At 43.1% G+C, this 18,287-nt stretch overlaps 1 protein-coding gene across 1 annotated transcript in view; it reads left to right on the top strand.

Moving 5' to 3' along the window:
* LOC111974239 (merlin) overlaps positions 1–18,287 on the top strand; it is an 84,724-nt gene that overhangs the window by 37,391 nt on the left and 29,046 nt on the right. The window contains exons 8-13 of the mRNA XM_024001899.3: positions 7,209–7,343; positions 7,580–7,654; positions 8,691–8,804; positions 9,019–9,141; positions 9,581–9,798; positions 14,682–14,787. Coding sequence (XP_023857667.1) covers positions 7,209–7,343; positions 7,580–7,654; positions 8,691–8,804; positions 9,019–9,141; positions 9,581–9,798; positions 14,682–14,787 — 771 coding nt within the window. The remainder of the gene's footprint in view (positions 1–7,208; positions 7,344–7,579; positions 7,655–8,690; positions 8,805–9,018; positions 9,142–9,580; positions 9,799–14,681; positions 14,788–18,287) is intronic.

Below are 18,287 nucleotides of genomic sequence, written 5' to 3'. Positions count from 1 at the left end.
CATGTCTCTACAAAAAGCTTCAACACCTACGCAGCAAAACGGTGGACAGTATCACAGTGCCATTCGTTTTGATATAATAAGCACTATACGACCACCACTGCGACTGTATGCCCTAGTCGGCTGGCCTCGCTAATAGTTCGTTGTCCAGACCCATGGCTCTCTCAGGCATCTACAAGGCTTATGCTAGGTAAAAGTGCCCGCTTTATCTCAGTTCACTGGTACTGATGGCACACCCACCCCAGTCCGGCTCCAGCAGTTGATCTCACTGTCATCTCCTAAAGCTAAAACCTATTTGGAGCTTTCCTTCCAGTTTCTCTAGCTGCTGCGAACTGTAACGAATTGACAAAATCTCTTGGAAGTTGGAGACTTTAGATTCCATCAACAACTTTAAAAATCTTGCTATCCTGAGCAGCTACAGATTGCGTGCAGCTGTACAATAGTCATTGGAAAACTACCCACCAATTTACCTACCTCACCCCCATACTCCGCTTTTTATTATTTACTTGTTCTCTCTTTGCACACCAGTACGCAATATCTCTTCTTGCACATCGTATCATTTGATGATTATCATCCATTAACTGCTAAAGTAATTTATTCGGATTTATTGCTCCTCCATGCCTTTTGCACACATGTATATAGATTATTCGTCTTTTTTCTACCATGTTATTAGAACTTGTTATTGTTTACTCCATGTGTAATCTGTTAGTTGTGTGTTCACACTAGCTATGCTTTTCTTGGCCAGGTCGCAGTTGTCAAATGAGAATTGTTCTCAACTAGCCTACTGGTTAAATAAAGGTGAATAAAAAAATAAAAATAAAAAACTGGGGATTATTAGGTGACCGTGATGGTTGAGGGCCAGATTGGGAATTTAGCCAGGACACCGGGGTTAACACCCCTACTCTTACGATAAGTGCCATGGGATCTTTAATGACCTCAGAGAGTCGGACCCGTTTAACGTCCCATCCGAAAGACGACACCTACACAGAGAGTGTCCCCAATCATCTTGCCCTGGGGGATTGGGATCTTTGTTTAGACCAAGAGGAAGAGTGCCTCCTACTGGTCCAACACCACTTCCAGCAGCACCTGGTCTCCATCCAGGGACTGACCAGGACCAACCCTGCTTAGTTCAGAAGCAAGCCAGCATGGTATGCAGGGTGGTATGCTGCTGGCATGCCAATTTATCTTACCATTTTTACCGATCTCCGTGCCAATTGTGGTTTTCATATGCACATTTTCGTGAAACCGTTTATTTTATTTTATAGTAACGTCTTATATCTATCATTGTCTTGTGGTTAATTAAAATTTATCTAAAATGAAAATAACAAACCTACAAAGTAAATTCTTTGCCTTTGCCAACTATGTCAAAATAGCCTACATAAAGCCAACAAATAAACCATTGCAACTGCAGGTTATTATTCAACATTGACAGGAGTGCTCCAAACAAAAGACAATGACTAAATTGAGAATCAATCAATCAAATGTATTTAACTTTTTATGTGAGCCGATGTCACAAAGTGCTGTACAGAAACCCAGCCTAAAACCCCAAACAGCAAGCAATGCAGATGTTGAAGCACAGTGGCTAGGAAAAACTACCTAGAAAGACCGGAACCTAGGAAGAAACTAGAGAGGAACCAGGCTCTGAGGGGTGGCCAGTCCTCTTCTGGCTGTGCTGGGTGGAGATATAACAGTACATGCAATGTGTCAAATGATGTTATATATACGCAGAGGGTTGGATTATAATAATCAGTGGTTGTAGAGGGTGCAACAGGTCAGCACCTCAGGAGTAAATGTCAGTTGGCTTTTCATAGCCGATCATTCAGAGTTKGAGACAGCAGGTGCGGTAGAGAGAGAGTCGAAAACAGCAGGTCCAGGACAAGTTAGCATGTCCGGTGAACAGGTCAGGGTTTCATAGCCGCAGGCAGAACAGTTGAAACTGGAGCAGCAGCACGACCAGGTGGACTGGGGACAGCAAGGAGTCATCAGACCAGGTAGTCCTAGGGCTCAGGTCCTCTGAGAAAAAGAGAAGTAGCATACTTAAATTCACTCAGGACACCGGATAAGACAGGAGKAATACTCCAGATATAACAGACTGACCCTAGCCCCCTGACTCAAACTATTGCAGCATAAATACTGGGGGCTGAGACCGGAGGGGTCYAGAAACTGTGGCCCCACCCGGACAGMGCCAAACAGGCAGGATATAACCCCACCCACTTTGCCAAAGCGCAACCCCACACCACTAGAGGTGTATATCTTCAACCACCAACTTACTACACTACAAATCGGAAAGATAGGTAGGAGCAAGCCCATGTAATGCTTCGTAGGTTAGCAGTAAAACCTTAATCAGCCCTAGCCTTAACAGGAAGCCAGTGTAGAGGCAAGCACTGGAGTAATATGAAGTAATTTTTTGGTGCTAGTCAAGATTCTAGCAGCAGTGTTTAGCACTAACTGAAGTTTATTTAGTGCTTTATCCGGGTAACCGGAAAGTAGAACATTGCAGTAGTCTAACCTAGAAGTGACAAAAGCATGGATTATTTTTTCTGCATCATTTTTGGACAAAGTCCCTTATTTTTGCAATGTTGCGTAGATGCGGAAAAGCTGTCCTTGAAACAGTCTTGATATGTTCATCAAAAGAGAGATTAGGGTCCAGAATAACGCCCGAAGGCCTTCACAGTTTATGAGAACAACTGTAACAACCAATCAAAATGGTCAGCATCCAAACAGAAGATCTCTTTGTTTCTTGGGACCTAGAACTAGCATCTCTGTTTTGTCCGAGTTTAAAAGTAAAACATTTACTGCCATCCACTTRCTTATGTCTGAAGCACAGGCTTCCAGGGAGGGCYATTTTGGGGCTTCACCTTGTTTCATTGAAATGTACAGCTGTGTATCGMCCGCATGGCAGTGAAAGTTAARARTAWGTTTCCGAATGACATCACCAAGAGGTAAAATATATAGTGAAAACACTAGTGGTCCTGAAACGGAACCTTGAGGAACACTGACATTTACAGTTGATTTGTCAGAGGACAAACCATCCWGAGACAAACATATCTTTCCGATAGATAAGATCTAAACCAGGCCAGAACTTGTCCATGTAGACCAATTTGGGTTTCCAATCTCTACAAAAGAACGTGGTGATCGCCGGTATCAAAAGCAGCAGTAAGGTCTAGGAGCACGAGGACAGATGCAGAGCCTTGGTCTGACGCCATTTAAAAGGTAATTTACCACCTTCACGAGTGCAGTCTCACTGCTATGATGGGGTCTAAAACCAGACTGAAGCGTTTCATATACATTGTTTGTCTTCAGGAAGGCAGTGAGTTGCTGCGCAACAGCTTTTTCAAAAATTTGATAGGAATGGGAGATTCGATATGGGCTGATAGTTTTTTATATTTTCTGGGTCAAGGTTTGGCTTTTTCAAGAGAGGCTTTATTACTGCCACTTTTAGTGAGTTTGGTACACATCCGGTGGATAGGGAGCCATTTATTATGTTCAACATAGGAGGGCCAAGCACAGGAAGCAGCTCTTTCAGTAGTTTAGTTGGAATAGGGTCCAGTATGCAGCTTGAAGGTTTAGAGGCCATTATTTTCATCAATGTGTCAAGGGGATATAGTACTATAACACTTGAGTGTCTCCCTTGATCCTAGGTCCTGGCAATGTTGTGCAGGCTCAAGACAACTGAGCTTTGGAGAAATACGCAGATTTAAAGAGGAGTTTGTAATTTGCTTTCTAATGATCATGATCTTTTCGTCAAAGAAGTTCACAAATMTATCACAGCTAAAGTGAAAGCCATCCTCTCTCGGGGAATGCTTTTTAATTTTTAATTTATTATTTTCTCCCCAATTTCATGGTATCCAATTGTTAGTAGTTACTGTCTTGTCTCATCGCTACAACTCCTGTACGGGCTCAGGAGAGACGAAGGTCGAGGGCCATGCGTCCTCCGAAACACAACCCAACCAAGCCGCACTGCTTCTTAYCTGCTCTGGGATATGTGGGACGGTAGCGTCCCACCTAACCAACAGCCAGTGAAATTGCAGGGCGCCAAATTCAAAACAACAGAAATCTCATAATTAAAATTCCTCAAACATACAAGTTTTTTACACCATTTTAAAGATAAACTTCTCGTTAATCCAGCCAAAGTGTCTGATTTCAAAAAGGATTTACGGCGAAAGCACACCTTGCGATTATGTTAGGTCAGTACATAGCCACAGAAAAACACAGCCATTTTTCCAGCCAAAGAGAGGAGTAACAAAAAGCAGAAATAGAGTTAAAATTAATCACTAACCTTTGATGATCTTCYTCAGATGACACTCATAGGACTTCATGTTACACAATACATGTATGTTTTGTTCGGTAAAGTTCATATTTATATCCAAAAATCTGAGTTTAGGCGGGACGATACTGTCTCACTTGGCCAAAGGCAGAGAAAATGCAGCGCGCCAAATTCAAATAAAATACTATAAAAATCAAACTTTCATTAAATCACACATGAAAGATACCAAATTAAAGCTACACTGGTTGTGAATTTAGCCAACAGGTCAGAATTCAAATAAGCGTTTCGTGCGAAAGCAAACAATGCTATTTTCTGAGGATAGCAACATTGTAAAGAAAGAGAGAGAAGCATATTTCAACCCTGCAGCGCGACAAGCAAAACGCAGAAATAAAAAATAATCATGCTTACCTTTTGACGAGCTTCTGTTGTTGCACTGCATAAATGTCCCATAAACATCACAAATGGTCCTTTTGTTTGATTAATTCCGTCGATATATATCCAAATGTCAATTATTTGGCGCGTTTGATCCAGAAAAACACCGGTTCCAACTGCTCAAACGTGGCTACAAAATATCTCAAAGGTTACCTGTAAACTTTGCCAAAACATTTCAAACTACTTTTGTAATATAACTTTAGGTATTTTTTTACGTAAATAATCGATAAAATTGAAGGCGGGATACTGTGTTCAATACAGGATTAAAACAAACTGTAGCATGCTTTCTGGTTACGCGCCTCAAACAAAAAGTACACTTCACTCGACTCTTTTCTGAACAGGGCTACTTCTTCATTACACAAAGGAAAAACCCTCAACCAATTTCTCAAGACTGGTGACATCCAGTGGAAGCGGTAGGAACTGCAAGAAGGTCAATTAGAAATCTGGATTCCCAATGAAAATCCATTGAAAGAGTGACCTCAAAAAAAAAAAATCTGAATGGTTTGTCCCCGGGTTTCGCCTGCTAAATAAGTTCTGTTACACTCACAGACATGATTCAAACAGTTTAGAAACTTCAGAGTGTTTTCTATCCAAATCTACTAATAATATGCATATCTTATCTTCTGGGGATGAGTAGCTGGCAGTTGAATTTGGTATGCTTTTCTTCCAAACGTGAAAATGCTGCCCCCTAACCGAAGTTAACACAGCGCCCATCCAACCTGGAAGCCAGCCGCACCAATGTGTCAGAGGAAACACCATACACCTAGCGACCTGGTCAACGCGCACTGCGCCCGGCCCGCCACAGGAGTCGCTAGTGCACGATGAGACAAGGATATCCCTACCGGCCAAACCCTCCCTAACATGGACGACGCTAGGCCAATTGTGCGTCGCCCCATGAACCTCCCGGTCGCGGCCGGCTGCGACAGAGCCTGGGCTCGAACCCACAGCTAGCACTGCGKCACCCGAGAGGCCTTGGGAATGCTGCTTTTTTGATAGCTTTGCAACAGTATCAAAAATACATTTGGGATTGTTCTTATTCTCCTTAATTAAGTTGGAAAAATAGGATGATCGAGCAGCATAAATGGAATGAAATAAGCTTGTTTCTCAGAAGTTTAGCATAGGTTGTGCACACTGCAAACAATGTGTCCACTCTGACAATGATAACGGGAAGCCTGGAATAATATTGAATGCTTAAACAGAAATGACCGTAACCATAGTAACACACATTGTAGATTAGGAATTAACGGTAAATGTACTACTGGGAATTGATATACACTAACAATCAAACCCAATTAACACAATGAAGTTATGAAACAATGAATGTGCACAAATTGGCGGGAGATTCTGGGCATTCTGGAGAAAGAAGGACATTGTGCATCTGCGCGCATGGTCAATCCGACGTCTGCATTGGCCATGCAGCATTTATGGTGATATGACCTCAGCAGAAGTCAGGGCATTCATACTTATTGCGCTTCGTTGAGCAGTGCAGATCTGTTGTCAAGGAAGTGAGTTTGTGTTTCTACCGTCAACCAATCATGTCAATGTGGAGCTATACAGAGTTGTTACAAAATTTGGGAGGCTCGTGGCGATGCGGTACGGAGTTCGATTTGGCTTCTCGAGGCTCGAAAATTGTGTCACACCCTCTATATGGAGCCGCATTTTCAGATCAAGCATATATCGGCTTTTAGTCTAGGCGGGAGTGGATTAGTTCACTGAGATGGGCACAAATAAATATACACACATAGTGTCGAGCAGTAACACAATCCCGGTCGACCAACAGACTAACGACCAAACAATCAACCAGTCGACTAATTGGGGTCAGCCCTAAAACGCATKATTCTATTTATCGTTATAACATCAATTTATTGCAATATGGATTTTTTTCCATATTGCCTAGCTCTATAATTAATTGAGTTGCCAGCAGTGGAGGCTCCTGAGGGGTCAGCTCATCATAATAGCTGGAACGGAGCGATTGGAATGATTTGATACCGTTCTGCTCCAGTCATTACCACAAGCTCTTTCTCCCCAATGAAGGTGCCACCAACCTCCTGTGGTTACCAGGTTGTGCCACTGCCACTACTGCCTGTCGGACAGATAGACACAAGTGTAGAACAAAGAAAGTAGAGCAGTCAACAAAGAGCACTACTTTGTATCGCAGCTGGTATTTATTAGCGTAAAGGAGAGTAATGAATTGTCTGTCAGAAGACAAACACACTAGAGAAGTCTGGTAATCTCACAGCTACTGAGGGCTTTGTTTCCTCTTCTCATTCACCACCCAAGACTTCCTGGAAAATAGTGGAAAGTGTTACTAAGTCACTAATTTGGACTATCCTGGTTAAAGAAATAACATGGAATTAAATGTTCTTCATTAGGGTCATTGTAAATAATAATTTATTCTTAACTGACTTGCCTAGTTAAATAAAAGGATACATAAAAATAGAGTGTGTGGTTAACTTTCTTTGTTTCATCCTCGCTTTCTTCATTCGTCACTCTGTTCTTTTATTTACCCCAGAACAAGAAGGGAACAGATCTCCTGCTGGGAGTGGATGCCTTGGGTCTACATATCTACGATCCAGACAACAAGTTAACCCCCAAATGTTCCTTCCCCTGGAATGAGATTCGCAACATCTCCTACAGCGACAGAGAGGTACTGGATCGTTACTCCTACAGCCTCTGAAATTGGACCAGGATTGGGGTCAGTTGCATTTCAATCCATTCAACTCAGGAATTAAACAGACATTCAAATTTAATGCAGTTTACTTTCTGAGTTGACTGAATTTAAATGGAATTGACCCCAACCCTGAATCGAACAAGTCTGTTTTTACAGTTTGTGTAACCTCTTACTTTGAGGTTTTAATGTGTATTGTCGTCTTTCTGATCAAGTTCGCCATAAAGCCTCTGGACAAGAAAACAGACGTGTTCAAGTTCAACTCCTCCAAGTTGAGGGTTAACAAGTTGGTGAGTACAGTGATGAAAACTAAACATGCTTTTTTTGTTGTTGACTGTATTATGTGAGAGCTAGATTCTTCCTTTTAAAGGCCCAGTGCTTGATTTTGAAACTTGATTTCCTGGCTTTTATACACTGAATGTACACAACTCTTTCCATGACATAGCTTTCACCTGGATTCACCTGGTCAGTCTATCCCTTATTAATGTCACATGTTAAATCCACTTCAATCAGTGTAGATGAAGGGGAGGATTTTTAAGCCTTGAGACATGGATTGTGTATTTGTGCCATTGAGGGTGATTGGGCAAGCCAAAATATTTATTTGCCTTTGAACAGGGTATGGTAGTAGGTGTGAGGTYCACTGGTTCGTGTCAAGAACTGCAACGCTACTGAGTTTTACGCTCAACAGTTTCCTGTGTGTATCAAGAATGATCCACCACCCAAAGGATATCCAGCCAACTTGATATCCAGCCAACTTGTGGGAGGCGTTGGAGTCAATATGGGCCKGTATCCCTGTTAAACGCTTATGACTCCTTGTAGAGTCCATGCCCCAATGAATTGAGGCTGTTCTGAGGGCAAAAGGCAGGGTGCAACTCAATATTAGGAAGGTGTTCATAATGCTTTGTACACTCAGTTTATATTTCCACACTATAAGGGTTAGAATAATACTATGYAATTCTGAAAATGTTGATACTGCCCTTTTAGTGTAAGAACTGTTTGAAAAGACCGCCTGAAATATCAGCCTGTTTTGTTGAGATGGAGCTTTGGCCTGCCTGGTGACCTCAAATTAGTTAATAGACCAATACGAAAGAGTTCCAAACCTCTCTGCCAATAWCAGCCAGRTTTCAGTTTRCCCCTCCCCACTRTTGCCCCTCTCTTGCTTGAGAAATTGCTTTTTGCTAAGAAGCATTTTTTTWAAAACAATTTTATTCAAAACAATCACAGTAAGGTACTTTGTTATTACCCAGAAATGATTTGATATTGAGATGAAAATGGCTGKATTGGACCTTTAAGTGTACTTAAACTCACCTAATTGTTCCTCTCTAGATCCTGCAGCTGTGCATGGGGAACCATGACCTGTTCATGCGGAGGAGGAGGGTGGACTCTCTAGAGGTGCAACAGATGAAGGCCCAGGCCCGAGAGGAGAGGGCCAGGAAACGGGTATGAGCAATGGAGGCTGAGTCGTTGGAAGAGACATGGTGGTTTACCACCTCTATTGTCTCTGTGCTCCTCTTTCTGCCCTTACAGCTGCAGCTCTTGTCCCCCTTGTTCATCATTACCTTTGTCCTCTGTCTCTTTGTGATCCTGACTATGTCCCTCTCGGTCAAACCTGTAACCTGCTCACGCCCCCGCCACGCTCTCTGTCTGTGTCTAGGTGGAGAGGCAGCGGTTAGAGAGGGAGAAGCACCTGAGAGAGGTAGCAGAGAGAGCCAGGGACGATCTGGAAAGGAGACTGATACAGCTACAGGATGAAGCCCACATGGCCAATGACGCTCTGGTAAGAACAGTGGGGTGTTCCTTTTTTTAAACCCAGTGGGGTGTTCCTAGACCCAGACACATCTCATATATAAATAGATTTTTCACTTGGAAGAYGGATGGTTTACCCAGGGATTTTGGGTCCTGATGCTTAAAGATTGTTAATCAAAATCATTTAGTTTTTGTAATCGTTCTGCTAAGGCACAATATGTGGTTAATGATTTGTGTGTCTTACTCTCTTACCCCACCCCCCTCTTACTGCTTTCAGATGAGACAGCAGGCCCACGTAGCTGCTTTATGAATGTTTGTGAACTGCTTATGAAGGCCTTGTCTCTTTCCATCCCTCTATGTAGCTGCATAGTGGGGAGACAGCAGACCAGCTGAGGAGGAGGCTAAACTGCTTTATGAATGTTTATTAACTTCTATGAACATGTTATGTCTGTTTCTGTCCCCCTCTCTAGCTTCGTTCTGAGGAGACAGCAGATCTCCTGGCTGAGAAGGCCCAGATAGCTGAAGAGGAAGCGACGCTGCTGTCCCAGAAGGCTAGTGAGGCCGAGGCCGAAATGCAGCGTATCAAGGTGACAGCCATCCGCTCAGAGGAGGAGAGGAGAATGATGGAGCAGAAGATGCTGGAGGCGGAGATGATGGCACTCAAGATGGCTGATGAGTCAGAGAGGAGGTGAGTCGAATGGATGGTCCCGTGTGCCTCAGTTGGTAGAGAATGGCCCTTGCAATGTCAGAGTTGTGGGTTCGATTCCCACGGGGGACCAGTAAGAAAATGTATGCACTCACTACTCTGGATAGTCRGCTAAATTACAAAATTGTAAAGTAAAATAAAATGTTGCTTAACTTCAATTTATTTTCTTTGGGTGAAAAATAGCACAACAAGATGTGCATTGGATGTAGAGAACGACCAATATGGGTTTTTAAGGGCAGGTACTGATTTTTGGGGACAAGGGGGCCAATGGCAGATATTTTATGAAAGTAATAAATATAATTAAATGTAAACATTTTGATGGTACAGTTTTCCAGAGACAGCCATGTATGCATTAACAAATCAATAATACAACCAATTTGACTTTGTTTTTAACAATGTAACAACATAATGGTAAATCTCATGATAAACTGGGTAAATCAAGATGGCATAMGCCTACTCACAATACAGGTGAATTCATATTCAATAGGACTGTGTGCATGCAGTGAGTTATTGAGGTCGTTTTGGCTTATTTCAGTCTATGGGGCTACAGATGACAAACAATCGGTGTTCCTTTTAATTTGGGACCATGTTAGGTCTACTGATCAACACTTTCACAGAAGTGACTTCGTTTTCTTTTAAAGAGAAAAGACACCACTTGTTAATCTTGTAGACAGGCATTTTGGCTCAGCAAGGGAAAGTCATGGATAATCAGCATTTAGCTATCAGTTTTAGGGTAGTGAACTGATGTTAMCGTCATAACTAGCAAAGCTAGCTTTATGAATGCTGAATTTTGTTAACCTAGCTCGTTAGCAAGCAAGCTACCGGTATGTTGCTTTGTGAAGTGCTGTATGGACATTGTTTTGCCTAACAGCAGTGTTGTGTTCGAGATCACCTAAAGCGAGACTGATTCAAGACCAGAGCAAATCGAGTCCGAGTGAAGTCCGGAGGGGGACAAGGGGTCCGTGACCAGAAAAATGAGTCCAATTCAAGACTGTGCTTGCAATTTAGTCAAATCACCATAAGAGTTCAAAATGTATAGTATTTCTGTGTTCATATTTCAGAAATGTTTTTTGTAATGGTTGTTTTTGTATTACGATTGGGAGCTACTGGCTTATTATGTCAGAGTTTATGGACTGCTTGTCCTTTATCATCATGTGTGACTGCTGTCTTTCCATCGCCCATATGTAGTGGTGCCTGGAGAAGTGGGTATACTCAAATTGACAAAAAGTTCCCAAACGGCCCGCCCAGTGAAGGATTTCAGTGTTTTCCTATTAAGAAAAAATATTAAAAAATCCTATAGATTTTTCAGATTTTCACTCAAAACCACTGGGGGAAAAAGTGGGTATATACGGCTTATACTTGCGTATAGCCTCAACTACACCACTGGTCCTTTGCGTTTTACAAAAAGTGCACTCCTACATGAGTGCGGTGGTATTAGTTGCTGTCTTCAGAATCAAGAACATGTCACACACTGAAGGCCTATAGGTTCGCCACTGCACTAACGTGTCTAATAGATATAAAGACTGTTAAGATAATGTTTTAATAAAGGAGAGTATATATTTGGCCTGGCTGATTAAATGGAAGCTGATTGAGATTTTTACTCCGCTGGTCTTAGGAAAAYAATTACCTAGTCCTCACTGTCCGAGACGGAGTCAAGATCGAGTACAAATGTATCCGACKCACAAGACCGAGACACTCAATATGTGGTCTCGAGACTGGACTCGAGTGCAACACTGCCTAACAGTAAATTAATTAATACTTTCTACATTCCATGGGGCATTATTAAAGTGTGCTACATTAATATTCAGCATGAGTGGGTAGCTGGGCAAGCAGCCCAGAGGTTCCTCGAGGACAAGCTAACTAGCAWTGAGTTGCTCTGGCTTGCAGGAGTTTCACACGAGGCAAGTGCGCTGGCACTATAAAGGGGAGATTAGRTGCGCCAATACTCAAGGGCCGATAGGATAATTCGGCCATCAATATCGTCCCGACCGATTATTAGTCATTATCTAATTGGATCCCAAGAAAATGAAAAGAAAAAGAAAGTTGAACACATGCTTTCAATGTGGTGCTCAATGGTAAAACAGTTTAAAGTTTAGCTAGACTTTGTTGTGGAGTTAGATTAAGTTAAAATTTTAGTGTTTTTGTTGTGATGCAGCTGGTCACGTGCAGGGCGGAGCTTAGCTTTCACTCTCATGGGTGCAAGGCATAGCTAGGGGCCTCCCGCCTGTGTAAAATCTTATTCAGTATGGGCAATCGCTACCTGATTTATGTAATACCGCACCCTCTATTCTGCTTGTGACCATTTTTAAAAAGTGATATGACAAGTTTTTTGGGGGCCCTTTGCATTGGCTACCAAAGGTAATTGAAGTTCCGCCCCTGGACACATGCACGCTATTGGTGCGTGGGCCAGATGTTTGTTCACCCACACCCTCCCACAATTGCTAATAACCCATCCGTAACCGCCCGACTATACTGTATGTGATGAAWTTWTTTTTTWTTTTTTTGCCTAGATATGTTCCTGCTTATCATTTTGGTAGACTGWTAGTTAACTTGTCTATAATTAGATAAATGCAGCATCTCTTCTGTCATTGTACACCTAGTGTACAAAACATTAAGAACACCTGCTCTTTCCATGAGACTGACCAGGTGGAAGCTATGGTCTCTTGTTGATTTCACCTGTTAAATCCACTTCTAACAGTGTAGATGAAGGAGAGGATTAAAGAAGGATTTTTAAGCTTTGAGACAATTGAGAAATGGATTGTGTGCCATTGAGTATGAGTGGGCAAGACAAAAGATTTAAGTGACTTTGAACGGGCTATGGTAGTAGGTGCCAGGCGCAGCGGTTTGTGTCAAGAACCGCAAKGCTGCCGGGTATTCACACAACAGCTTCCCTTGTGTATCAAGAATGGTCCACCACCCAAAGGACATCTAGCCAATGTGACACAACTGTGGGAAGCATTYGAGTCAACATGGGCCAGCATTCTTATAGAATGCTTTTGAGACCTTGTGGAGTCCATGCCRTGACAAATTGAGGCTATTCTTAGGGAATAAGGGGAGTGCAACTCAATATTAAGAATGCATTCTTAATGTTTTGTACACTCAGTGTATGTTGCCCTAGAAGTTGCTCACCGGAAGGTAATAAATTATCAAAATGTTAACTAGATTGAAGCATACATTGATAAAGTTCTGTCAGCTCTCCTTTCGCAGTGCAAAGACATTTAGGGACCGGGGAGAAAATGCAATAACCCAACAACAAAAAATATGGGAAAGATTTTCTGTGCAAAATGTGGGTCGACACAGCGAAGTTAACTTCCATCTTAGTACATACATTACACACTTTATTCTTACCTCCAGTAACAGTTTGTTATAGTATAAACAATATACAGACAAGCGTTCATGTTTTATGTTTATTATATGTTTTAGCAATGTTTATTGTACTTATCAATGATATGATGAGCACGCTGTTTGTTTCTGTTCCTCTCTCTCCGTCTCTGTAGCTTCCAGGTATGCTGGGATAAGGACCAGAGCTATGGCAATCGGGTTGGCTTTGTAGTGCCTGTCCCGAATGGCTCGTTTATGGGAATGGGCGTATTGGAAGACACCGTGTCAGTAGTGATGGGATTTTGTAAATGTGTTATATTGTAACAAAAGTAGCCTCTCAGTTCAAAGGGGGGACCATTTTGATTGAGCTGTTGATGGGGCAGCATTGTTTTTAAGCTGTCCCATAATGTATACCTTTGGTGGCAGTACTGTTTTTTTCTTCTGGAATCACTATATAAAGAAACACCCATGCGGCTCTGCAATCGTTTTAATTTGATAGCGGTTCTATTTTTCAGTTTAGCCTTCTGGCCTACTCTACACGACAAAGACAGAGTTTATCGACCTACAGTTGGTTTCCAGATTTCAGTTTCCATTTAACCCATCTGAACAGTATGCTACTGTTCCCTTGACGTGTAATAGGTGTCACGCCTACTCCTGCTCCCTCCGGGGCTTGATGTCGCCAGTCTACTAACCACRGGTCCTGGCAACCCACATTGCATACCTGGCAATCGTTGCTCACACCTGCTCCCCATCGTTAAGCACACCTGGGCTTCATCACCACCCTGATTACTCTCTATATAGCCCTCACRATCCTCAGTCATCAGGCAGTATTAGTTCTGTTTTCATGTAACTCTCTATGTTCGTTAWTATTAAASTCACCATCTGGACCTGCTTCCTTAATCCCTGCYTCGTCATTACAGATAGGCCTATTTTGAAGTCCCCGTCTTGTGACTGTCAAATGTGTATAGCGTCTCACAAATTACACAACACTGCTATCATCCTCCTTTTCCACTTCACCAAATTCTCTCTCCATTCTCTTTATTTTTAACTCCATTTTGCAGCTTTTCTCTCATTAAAATGAAACTCTGACGTTGCCCTTTTTGCCTCAGTGGATCGACTTGAACTTTCTGCCTGTTCTCAAAAGTGATTGTTGTGTAGGRTATTTGGTGCAGGTAAAGTTAGGCCCTGAAGCATAGACTTACGCACTAATGCCAGATAGCCTTAAAATAATGAAAGAACCTCAATGTAGCCTATAGATATAAATTGCACAAGAAAGATTTATGGATTAAACCCACCCGCCCTTCACCCACACAGTATTTCATGACCCTAAACCCATCCGTCCCACGGGTACTGCGGGTTATGATTCAACCCGTGCATTACTAACATACACACTTTCTATTTACTCTGTATTTAATGAAGAAATGGTAATTACATGGTAAAAAAAGTGTACATGCTATGCCTCTATACAAATTGTCTATTTATTTCAGCCTCGCTGACCCCCTCTCTCCCCCTTTTTCTTTCTCTCCCTCCCTGCCTCCTTTCAGGGCAATGGAGGCTGACCAGCTGAAGCAGGACTTGCAGGAAGCCAGGGACTCTGAAAGGAGGGCCAAACACAAGCTGCTAGAGATCACCAGCAAGTCTACCTACTCGGTAACAGCCGCACTAATGCCCAGAATAGGCCTAAAATAAGTGAAAGAACCCACAATGTAGCCTATAGATATGAAATTGGCACAAGAAGAAGATTTATGGGATTAAGACATTTTCCACATGGGGGAACATTGGGGATCAAGAGGCTTTTTGTCCCCTCCCTGTGTTGGTCCTCGCTATGGCCTTCCAACGTACCCTAAACCACACCGGGGGGAAAAAATTATTTCTCCGCACAGGAGCAGTGGTAAAGGGGGCTCACTCATTCTGGTTGTATTCTCTCTGTGTGTTTTCACCACGGCTCCTAGACTGAGTATACCCTTTCCACACTGGACTTGGAATGTCGGTCCCGGTCCTGGTTTTGATTCCGAAAGGTCTGGTTCCTCTGAACGACTCTTCCTGCTGTAGAAGACGAGTCTGGTCTCGGTCTCATCCAGCTGGTCAAAGAACAAACCAGATTATTAATTAAACAAAAGACGTGAAATGAAACGTAAAGTCATAGAACTAGAACACCTCCACCTGAGAAGTTCATTTTTACAAGTATTAAATAAACTGAACTTCAAATGCCGCAGGTCATTCACTGTGTGAGTTCTTGAAGGATTGGTCCAGCGACGAAAGGCAGGTGAATTCACATTCCCTACCCGATAGAGTCTTGCCATTAGTGTTTTACAATGGTTATGTAACCGACGATCTGCCAAGTCATCGGGAAAAAATGCAAATTTCAGCCACCAGTGTATTTATATATTATTTTTTCTCACCAATTTCTGATATCCTCAAATTTGCAGACTCTCTAACGGACTCGGGGAGAGGGGAAAAGAGTCGGAGAAAGCCAATGGCGTACTACAACGAAGAGGACCCTCCGAAGACACGACCTAATGTATGCCAAAGCCTTGCACCTGAACAACTATTCCTGACAACATGAACTGGGATGGAAATCACGAACCACTTATAGATGCCAAGCCGCACTGGCACTTTCCTGACACACCTACTGAGAAACACGACCCAATAAGCCAAGATGCGCACTGGGGGGGGGGGGGGCACTTCCCCTGGGGACGACACTGAACTGAAACACGACCTAAAGCCAACCGGCACTGGGCCAAACCTTCCTATGGACCACTAGTGGTACACTGGGGAAACACCGGAACCCGGGGCAAAACGACCGCACTGGGACCACATAATACCGAGAACACGAGCGGTTCATGCACTCATCCTGCTGAAAAACCACGAACCCGCTAGGAGCCTCAGCGGCAGCTGGCAGCTCCTGACACACGACCGTCCTGCCCGAGAACGCCTAGCGGCACTGGAGCACCATTCCCATGACGACAACAGCCTAGCGTTGAGGGAAAAATCAAGCAAGACCCGACTCTGGGGCCAAGACGCCGCACAGTAATCAGAAACAATCCTTGAAGCAAGTACTATACTAGGCCCATGACAATACAACGACCTTAGCCAGGGGAGCTGAGCAAGAGTAACCGGCACGTGGAGGCACTTCCTGACACATACTAAACTAAGGAATACCACAACCACCCTGGCCAAAGGAAAACCGCAGGCTAAACACTTCTTGGAATCAACTCCACACCTCGCATTTAAACCCGGGAAGCCAGCACACCAAAATGTGTCGGAGGGAAACACCCCGGGTCCCAGCTGGCAGACGCAGGAAAAGTCAGCGTGCGATGGGCCTAGGCCACAAGGAGTCCCTAAGAGCACGAGGGACAAAGGACATTCAGACCAAGCCGACCAAACAACCTGCACCCTAACCTAGACTATCACGGGCCCAATTGTGCGCCCGCGCCTATGGGACAAAAATAAGACCCGATCAAACAGCGCGTGGTGAAATAAACAGCCTGAGGGATTAAGAACCAGGGACTGTAGTACGCCCATCTTGGCACTGGGGGGTGAATCCAGTGTCCTTGGAGCCGCTGGCACCCATTGGGGAAGGCATCTGCTTAAAAATATTTATAATTTCCGAGTCTGACATCGGTCTACAAATTTAAATTCGAAAGTAACATTGAGCTTGTCGGTTGTATCTATTTTGGGGGATGTTGTAGTGTGTATTGAGTTTTGTATTGGGACAGTAATTTACTGCATTGACCCTGAGGGTTATGGAAGCTTAGAAAAACTAAGCAATTTCGTGCACCTAACTGATTACATCTGTTTAAAATGTGTAGAAGCAGGAAACTAGAAAACATGTGGTGATCGACAGTTGCTGGATTTATCTAGAGTAGAAGTTTTAGCGCTGGTGCGGGGGGAGACCTAAAACTATAATATAGCATATATAAATTGGTGGAACCTATCAGTAGTGTTAACTAAAATAATAGTTACTTACATGGCAATAGTTAATCCATTATAAGATTGGGGAGAGAAAAGGACCGCTGACTTCATGATGCATACGAAGCACAGCGAATAGACCAAGTGATAGGCTGGTGCATCCAATTCCTACATATAAACACAATGCAATAAAGAGTAGGGGCGTACAGTATTTAAACTGGGCAATTTCAGTTCAACAACTTGCAGAAGCCGGTACCTCACTCTGGCCTCTTCTATCTCACCCTACACAGAGGTATTTCATGACCCTAAACCCATCCGTCCCACGGTACTGCGGGTATGATTCAACCCGTGCATTACTAACATACACACTTTCTATTTACTCTGTATTTAATGAAGAAATGGTAATTACATGGTAAAAAAAGTGTACATGCTATGCCTCTATACAAATTGTCTATTTATTTCAGCCTCGCTGACCCCCTCTCTCCCCTTTTTCTTTCTCTCCCTCCCTGCCTCCTTTCAGGGCAATGGAGGCTGACCAGCTGAAGCAGGACTTGCAGGAAGCCAGGGACTCTGAAAGGAGGGCCAAACACAAGCTGCTAGAGATCACCAGCAAGTCTACCTACTCGGTAACAGCCTTGATACACACAGGCACACACGTTTCGCACACAACACACACACACACACACACACCAACACACACACACACACACACACACACACAACACACACACACACACACATTCAACAAAAAATGTGATTGCATAGAGCAGGCAAACACACACATATCCTCCTACACAAGAACAGCTCTTACACTCAGAAATCCATCCACGGAAGGATGCAACCCACACACACCCGCTTACACAACAGCCAACATACACTTACAAACCCGCCTACACCCAGCTACACAAGTCTACTCTCTCCCACACACACATATATATATATATATATTATACACATATATATATTATACACACACGTGTATGCATTAGAATAAGACTGACATGTACAATATCCTTGACACATGCTCCAGCTTTTATCTTCATGTTAGCCTAAATGTAAAAGCATAAAACAATTGTTGCGTATTGATATTCTAGTTTGTTCCTTTAGGGCACCTGTAACGTCCCCTGCTTACGTACTTAGGAAGCGTGGAATGTTTTGTCCTATGAAAGCATTAAACAATGCCCACTATAGTTTCTACTGTAGTGACCTGTCCTTATGTTAGCTATATAAGTAATACC

The sequence above is a fragment of the Salvelinus sp. IW2-2015 genome, linkage group LG15 (genome assembly GCF_002910315.2).
Source record: "Salvelinus sp. IW2-2015 linkage group LG15, ASM291031v2, whole genome shotgun sequence".
Lineage (NCBI taxonomy): Eukaryota > Metazoa > Chordata > Actinopteri > Salmoniformes > Salmonidae > Salvelinus > Salvelinus sp. IW2-2015.
Note: the sequence above shows the minus strand (reverse complement) of the source record. Positions and strands in the feature narration are given on the sequence as shown.